This window comes from Abrus precatorius, unplaced genomic scaffold (assembly GCF_003935025.1).
Source record: "Abrus precatorius isolate BTA unplaced genomic scaffold, Abrus_2018 Scaffold10, whole genome shotgun sequence".
In the NCBI taxonomy this organism is placed as follows: Eukaryota; Viridiplantae; Streptophyta; class Magnoliopsida; order Fabales; family Fabaceae; genus Abrus; species Abrus precatorius.
In genome coordinates, this window is record NW_020874292.1 from 2,465,991 (window position 1) to 2,473,961 (window position 7,971).

General features: G+C 36.3%; 2 protein-coding genes across 3 annotated transcripts; both read left to right on the forward strand.

Annotated features, from left to right (window-relative positions):
- The first annotated feature begins 340 nt into the window (after nucleotides 1–340).
- On the forward strand, nucleotides 341–5,492 carry LOC113865436 (probable receptor-like serine/threonine-protein kinase At5g57670). 2 transcript variants are annotated; one of them, XM_027499980.1, is made up of 10 exons: nucleotides 341–723; nucleotides 829–926; nucleotides 1,194–1,443; nucleotides 1,522–2,214; nucleotides 2,305–2,553; nucleotides 2,648–2,811; nucleotides 2,894–2,973; nucleotides 3,087–3,234; nucleotides 3,319–3,468; nucleotides 3,735–5,492. In XM_027499980.1, the coding sequence occupies exons 1-10, from the start codon at nucleotides 552–554 to the stop codon at nucleotides 3,975–3,977; spliced, it is 2,247 nt and encodes a 748-aa protein (XP_027355781.1). In that variant the 5' UTR covers nucleotides 341–551; the 3' UTR covers nucleotides 3,978–5,492. The 2 variants fall into 2 exon arrangements, with proteins under 2 accessions (XP_027355781.1, XP_027355790.1); XM_027499989.1 differs by lacking the exon at nucleotides 829–926 and having other exon boundaries at nucleotides 564–723.
- Nucleotides 5,493–5,567: 75 nt separating this feature from the next.
- LOC113865448 (NAD(P)H-quinone oxidoreductase subunit M, chloroplastic) lies at nucleotides 5,568–7,581 on the forward strand. Its single transcript, XM_027499999.1, has 2 exons — nucleotides 5,568–6,087; nucleotides 7,191–7,581. Exons 1-2 carry the CDS (start codon nucleotides 5,638–5,640, stop codon nucleotides 7,371–7,373), a joined length of 633 nt encoding a protein of 210 aa, XP_027355800.1. The 5' UTR covers nucleotides 5,568–5,637; the 3' UTR covers nucleotides 7,374–7,581.
- Nucleotides 7,582–7,971: the final 390 nt, after the last annotated feature.

Sequence of the window (7,971 nt, forward strand, 5' to 3'; positions counted from 1 at the left end):
CATATATGAAAGAAATCAAGAATATGTAGATGGATGTTAACACAATGATTGAAAACGAAGCAAATAAAAGCATCATGTTATTGAAATGAGAATGACGTAACAATACTAATTCCCACATAAATAAAATAGCTGCAATTTGTAGTTTTCTATTGGCACACGGAACCTTCTTCCTTGTTAAAAATCAATAAACAGTAAATTTTTATTAAAAACTATTGAGTCCAATGTGTTTCACAAATAAATTAGTAAGGCATTAAAGTTGCAAGTATCTTGTTCAAAAAGCCACGTGTTAATCATAATTTTAACTGAAAGTTATGGTTCAAGTTTGAAGTGAGGTCCCATTTTTTGTCTTCGTGGGAACTTCAAACGCAAACCGAACGACGGTTAAGCCAAACCAAACGCAAAGGCTTGGTTGCTGGGTGCGTGTGTTTATATCAGAATCACACTCGTTGAAACAAAGCGTAATACTCACTCACACACTGTCTCCAACAATAGTCACCACCAACAAAACGACATCACTCTGATTGTGATCCCCTGTCTCTTTAACGTGAAAAATGCTGCAAACGGTTCCGCCCAGAGAAGCCATCCACGGCGGCTTCGGTGGACGGACGGTGGTGGTCGGAATTAAGATGGACTCTCCCAGCAAAGAATTGCTCACGTGGGCTTTGGTCAAAGTTGCTCACCCTGGTGATACCGTCGTTGCTCTGCATGTGCTTGGGAACAATGGTACGGGTGCAAAATTTAAATTTTTTTATTTAATTTATTTTTTTCTTTTTTTTGTGTTTTCGATTTTTAGTGTGTAAGGTTCATTGGTGAAATGGGGTTGCGTAGATATTGTTAATGGAGATGGAAAATCGTCTCTGCTTTCGCTTGTCAAGGCATTTGACTCTGTTCTTGCTGTCTATGAAGGATTCTGCAATTTGAAGCAGGTTCTATTTCTCAGTTTTCTTTCTATGTGGGACTTTTTTTAAAAAAAAAATTATAATGGAATGTGCAAATTCATTTTCTGTTTTCAAATTGCTTAGGAAATGCAGGAAGGACATGAAAATTGAGACGTGCCCCTTTTGGTCCTTTTGCTTTCTAGCTGAAATCTTAAATAGAAAAAATTCATGTTACATAGTTTGAAGTTTATGCAGCTGCTTCTTATTTGAAATCTCTAAAGTGATCATGTAATTTTTTTGGTGGAAATGGTTTAGGTTGACCTCAAGCTCAAAATTTGCCGCGGTTCATCAGCGAAGAAAATTTTGGTTCGAGAAGCAAATGGTTATTCTGCAACTCATATTGTCGTTGGAACTGCTCAAGCCCTCCACAAAATCCGGTCATCTACCTTTGTAGCTAAGTACTGTGCTAAAAAGTTGTCCAAGGATTGTTGTGTTCTTGCTGTTAACAATGGAAAAGTTGTGTTCAAGCGTGACAACTCGCCACCAAATGTTGCTGACTTACAAGGTTTCTGATTTTTCTTAATTTTGATTGTTATGAATCTCGTCAACTTAATAGAATTCTCAGTCATTGAGATTATTGTAGGGATTGATCATCATCACAGAAATGGTTTGCTTGCTTCAATTCATTGGACACTCAGTAAGAGTACTAAAGTACTAAGTGAGGATAATCCAGGGATGGATGCTTCTGAGAAAACTCGCCAAATTTCGGATCACAGTTTAGCTAAGTTTTTTCTGGATTCTACAGACACTGTTAGAAAACAGAACTGCTCAATTTGTGGCACAACCATGGCATTGCCAGACACTTCTTGCCACCAATCTGCAGAAGGGTCTAATGGTGATGAGAGTAGAGAGAATTCTTTGGCTATAGTGCCTGTGCAAACCACTGTTGCAGCACAACCGGAATTGAAACCAGGTTGGCCACTACTACACCGGAGAATTTTATCAGATAGGCAATCTGCTGATAGATCATTGGTGCGCCAACAGATCTCTGTGGTCCAGTGGGCAATGAGGTTGCCCTGCAGAAATATTTCATATGTTGCAGATCATGATAAAAAATCTAACATTTGTGATCAAGGTCAAGATCAACCTGCGGCTTTAGATAGTGAAAGTGGTGCTCTTGTTCCCGTAGATGCTGAAATAGGGACTGCTTCTTCGCCTGAACGCAATTCAAGAAGCATTCCTAAAGAATTGGAGGGCCTTCATGATAAATACTCGTCAACTTGCAGATTGTTTGAGTACCAAGAACTTGTATCAGCAACATCAAATTTCTTGCCTGGTTTGTTTCCTTGTGTTAGTTTGACTGGGTTCAATTTAACAAAACAGGTTTATTTTTATTTTTTTAATATGGTTACTGATGTGATTTCAGAAAATTTGATTGGGAAAGGAGGAAGTAGTCAGGTTTATAGAGGCTGCCTTCCCGATGGGAAGGAGCTTGCCGTCAAGATCCTAAAACCTTCTGATCATTTATTGAAGGAGTTTCTCTTGGAAATAGAAATTATCACTACCTTGAATCACAAAAACATTATTTCCCTCCTGGGATTCTGCTTTGAGAACGGAAATCTTCTTCTGGTCTATGATTTCTTATCAAGAGGAAGCCTCGAAGAGAACCTTCATGGTATACAAATGTACATTACCATGCCTCCTCCTCACCTAATTTTTCTATATGGTCTGATAACTTGTTTGCATTCTTCTATTCGATTCCAAAATAGGGAAAAAGAAAAATCCACTTGTGTTTGGTTGGAATGAAAGATATAAGGTAGCAAAGGGTGTTGCTGAGGCTTTGGATTATTTGCATTCTAAAGATGATCAGCCTGTGATTCATCGAGATGTAAAATCATCAAATGTGTTATTAGCTGAGGATTTTGAACCCCAGGTATATATCTTTCAATTGATTGACTTTTAACTTGGAATAATTTGAATTTATCAGTTCTCATGTTCTGTTTGATTTTATTCAGCTCTCTGATTTTGGATTGGCAAAATGGGCATCAACCTCGTCATCACATATAACCTGTACAGATGTTGCTGGAACCTTTGGGTTTGTGCTATCAAATGCTGCATAATTATACCATCCCTTTTTGTCCATACATGCTGCATTGAGAAAATATACTACAAATGGTCCTAAATTATGTGTTACACTCGTTTATGCAGTTACTTGGCTCCTGAATACTTCATGTATGGCAAAGTAAATGATAAAATTGACGTCTATGCATTTGGTGTCGTGCTCCTTGAGCTTCTTTCAGGGAGAAAGCCCATAAATGGTGATTGTCCAAAGGGTCAAGAGAGTCTCATTATGTGGGTATGTGCCTCTGCTATGACATCATTTACTTCTTATTTCCTAATCATATCTATTGTGAAAAAAATAATTGAAACACACTTGCAGGCAAGTCCAATTCTAAATAGTGGAAAAGTGTTACAATTGTTGGATCCTAGTTTGGGTGATAACTATGATCATGAGGAGATGGAAAAGATGGTCTTGGCAGCCAGTCTTTGTATCAGACGTGCTCCAAGAGCTAGGCCTCAAATGAGCCTTGTAAGTGGTCCACTTTTGACTTTATTGCAAATTATGCGCTCTATGTCATATAGAATAATACACAGGAAAATGTCCTTTGTAGCATATGGGGTGTAATTTCCCAGACAATGACCGGACTTTTAGCATTTTGGTTATCCTAAATCATGTGGTACCTGAACTTTATAGCATACTCTTGACTTAATCTTCTTGTTTGATCACCGTAGAAATACTCTCATTTTCAACATTTGTCCTTCATTGAAAATCTCATATATTCTATTGGACAACAGATCTCAAAGCTCCTTCAAGGTGATGCCGATGCAATCAAGTGGGCAAGGTTAGAGGTTAATGCTTTGGAAGCACAAGAAATGCTTGATGACGAAGCGTGTCCACCTAGTAATCTACAGTCACATCTTAATCTTGCACTGCTTGATGTGGAGGATGACTCACTCTCCATGTGCAGTGTTGAACAAGGCATCTCATTGGAGGACTACTTGAGAAGCAGGTGGAGCCGCACATCGAGCTTTGACTGAGGAAACAACTAGCACATTACTAGTAGAAGCTCTATCCTCTTATCTTAATGCTTTTGTAGATAAAGTGTTTTTGTGCCTTTTCTTCCATTAACGTTGGCATCTTCCGCGGGTTTTATTAAACAAATCTAGGATGAGAGGTTGTTTGTGTGTGCCCTCCTCCTTTCCTTAATAATGAGGAAGCAACGCCTTATAATTTGTTTGGCGAGTTCCCCCTTTTTCATTCTACTTGAATTTGTGTCTTTCTTTTTTTTTTTTTTGGTCCTTGATCTCAATTCGATCGAGGTTTGAAATGTGTAATGTAAAATGATGAACATGTTGTACCTTAGAGCATAAGGATCATTACTGTACATCCTACTAAGGCATAGCAATTTCGTCCATTGGTTTTTTTCATTTCAATGTGCTTTGGCTCGAATATCTATTACCTTTCAAGTCCTCACGTATAATCCGTTTCTTTCTGCTGCAGTATACTTGTCGGGTTATGCAAATATATATGCTTTATGAAAATCCCTTTTAGCTGAAACATATTATTTGTTATTGATTTCGATATTCTTTTGTGCTGTCATGGAAAAAAATGCACAGGTTTGTTTTTTTGCTTGGCTTTATCATTATGCGCATAATTTTACTTGGGAATGCAGCAGATTATGAGAGTTTTGACAAATGCGACCGTATAGTATAGGTATCAATTGTCGTATTGGTGAAGAGTGGCAACGACTATGAACATGACACAGGAGAATTTATACCATTAGTCATTACTAAAATTAGAGTTTTGCTCAGTCCTAAGGGTCCCATCTTCACAAAATTCTTGCAAGTCTATCTTCCATTCAGTCTCTCTACTATGCCTGTGGGAATTGTGTCAATACTTTGCCCAAATGTCTCTTTATCATACAGTGAGCTTGCCAAGTCCTAGTTTGTTTTTCCGGTTAAAAAATCAATTCTTATATTTTCTAATTAAAAAAATACAGCTTTTAGTAAAACGTTACGATTAAAAATAATTTTAGTATATATTTTAATTATATTCAACGATTTAAAATTATTTTTATCAAATTTAATTTTACTCAAAGGAACTATTTTCATGATAAATTTCGAAGATGGCAAATGACAAAGTAATTAAGAGGAGTTTTTAATCAGAGTAATTTCATTTTGGGTACATGGTGGCTCGGATGATCCTCGCTTATCCATTAGACATTTTGTCCTTGTTATCCAGAAGCAACATGTGTCTGAGATTATGTTTTAACTTGTGTACGTGTGTATGTATGATGAAGTGGGGGTACTCTTAACCCTATCAATAACCCACTCTCAAGGGTGTCTACTAAGTAAAAAATTTGAAGGGGATGATGCCCTTTCACGCAATGTTTAGTAGCACCCTAATAAAAGAGAGAAAAAGGAAACTTATAAATAAAATTGATTTAAGTCCCCATAGTATGGATAGAATGTACTCAATTGTTTATTTCTTATTATAAACAAATAACGTGCATGGGTAAAATTGGAAAAGTGGTATCCATAGAAGAAAATTTTCATTCTTCTCTGACCACAAACATTTCTCTCGAGTTATGTAACAAATCTTATCCGTAGTAGAAGGACCTAACCAAGCTATACTACAAGCAAACTAATAAGACTCTCGTGGCTTTCTACTAACATTACATTCCCTCGCATTTTAGTCATGGCCACAAGTTGCTCCTACATGGTCTCAACCAAGTTATCCATGTTGGGTTGGACTGGAGGAAGAAGAGAAGTGAGAAGCAGGAGAGCATTTTTCGTTTCAGCTCAACAACAATCTGATGTTGAGGAAGCAGAGAAAGTGAAGGTGCAAGAAGAACAAGTTGAAAGTCAGCAACCGAAGCCAAAAGGAACAATTCCAAGGCCAGTGGAACCTCAGCGGAATGTAAAAAGCAAAAACATGATCAGGGAATATGGAGGACAGTGGTTGAGCAGTGTCACTCGCCATGTGAGGATCTATGCTGCGTATATCGACCCTGAAACTAGTGCATTTGATCAGACCCAAATGGATAAGCTCACCATTATTCTTGATCCTAGTGATGAGTTTGTGTGGAATCCTGAGACCTGCAACATGGTTTATTCTTACTTTCAGGAGCTTGTGGATCACTACGAGGTAGTTTCCTTAAACACAATCCAGTTTGTTTTCTTTCTGTGTTTAGAATAGTGTTACAAATACCAAACTCATATCTAAATCTATAAGTTCAAGCCAACGAAAGCTGCTCCACTTGGTAAGGATTGGATTTCTATTCCACAAGGATAGAGGGTTTAAATCCCACTACCAATAAGAGGACTGAATTTGTGGATGATAAGTAAGGACGTGATAAGTAAGTACATCTGTAAGCACTCTTTGAACCTTTAGACATGATTTGATCCCGGTGAGCTCTTTCGAAATCAACTCACCTAAACTTTTTGGAACCAAAAACAAAAGTATCTGTAAGTTCAAGGCTAAACTCACCTAACATGCAGGCCTCTGCTTAGCAAAGTGTGGTAGAAACCTGAAAATAGATTATAAATAGAAAGAAAAAAATGTAGGGATAGATTTTAGGCTATGCTTGACAGTCTAAAAAATCATATTCACAAGTTTAGTTGGTAATCCAACAAGCCACGGTGAGGAAGAAGTCACTTAATTTTAGATGTGTCAGATCTAAGCCAATTAAACATTGAGGGTGCATTTGAATAACTGCTTATTTAAACACTTATTCAATAAATTCTTCTTAAAATGATAAAAGTTATTGAAATAAGCTAAAAACAACTTGTTTTAATAAGCTATAACAAGTAGCTTATGAGAGTCATAAGTTGTTTATAAGTTCTTCCAAATAGGTTTCAAATAGATGTAATGTAAAACCATTTTAGTATCACATGGTAGATTGAGCTTTTGGAATAATTAGTTCATTACTTCATTGACATGATATTAGGACTTTTATTTTATAACTAAGCGATCAAGTGTTCGATCATTGCCACTTTCATTCTACTAATAAAAAGTTGAATTTCAACACAAACTACGTGGACTTATGAAATTATCCATGCTTCAAGTCCAAAAGGTTCTTGGAGTGAGGGTTGATTTTGGGATAGTTGAGTTATAACAATATGGACAGTATAGTAATTAAGCTGGCAAATTTTGACAGCTTTGGACCAGAAAAAAGATTCCATTTTGTGTTACCTCTGCTAAAGCTTGTTCTCTAAGTTGAAATACTAACCTGTGCTGATGCAAAGCAGGGTGCTCCATTGACAGAATACACACTTCGCCTGATTGGTTCGGACATAGAGCACTATATAAGAAAACTGTTATATGATGGAGTGATCAAGTATAACATGGATGCAAGGGTTCTGAATTTCAGCATGGGCAAGCCACGGATCATGTTCAACAACGATACCCAACCTGAAGATACAGAGAAATAATATGTGAAATACATCAACAAAAGTTAAATAATCATTTGTGTTGCATATGATTGTGCAAATGTTATTACAATGACTAGTTGTTTGTAAATTAAAAGAAAAAAAAAATCTCTGGTCCAACATTAGAATTTTTTGGATTTGAGTAAAATTAATTCGAAACTAAATATTATTACAGTCCATACTCCATAATATAGCTTCTGTTCCCTGGTTGTGTTGCTAAATACTAACCCAAGCCCTTCAATTATCATTCTTCTTTTACATCAGGAGAAAATTCAACTCACTTGATAATCTTCCTCTTCTATAGCAAATTAAACAAATCTTAAGTCAAAGACAGGTTTTTATATGTGGCTTCCTTTTCAAAAGAGTTCTAATAAATAATGTCAAAATAAAAATTCATGATTAGATATAGCAATATTCCCGTAATCTTGCTGCATAAAGATTTTAATGAATATTTATGGGTCAATAACTCAATAATATCCACAAAGTGGATCATTTTATGGAAAGGAATGATTCGTTAAATAAGTTGCCTTTAGCATTGTCAATTCCAAGAAAATTATTGTTGAAGGCTTAAAATATTGACTTTCTTCCTTTTTTAAAGACT

Bases quoted from the DNA above. Each gene is read 5' to 3' on its own strand.
- LOC113865436 (XM_027499980.1), top strand. From the start codon at position 552: ATGCTGCAAACGGTTCCGCCCAGAGAAGCCATCCACGGCGGCTTCGGT. The intron at 724-828 runs GTACGGGTGCAA...GGGGTTGCGTAG, and splicing joins GCATGTGCTTGGGAACAATG to ATATTGTTAATGGAGATGGA. The intron at 3,469-3,734 runs GTAAGTGGTCCA...ATTGGACAACAG, and splicing joins CTAGGCCTCAAATGAGCCTT to ATCTCAAAGCTCCTTCAAGG.
- LOC113865448 (XM_027499999.1), top strand. From the start codon at position 5,638: ATGGCCACAAGTTGCTCCTACATGGTCTCAACCAAGTTATCCATGTTG. The intron at 6,088-7,190 runs GTAGTTTCCTTA...GATGCAAAGCAG, and splicing joins AGCTTGTGGATCACTACGAG to GGTGCTCCATTGACAGAATA.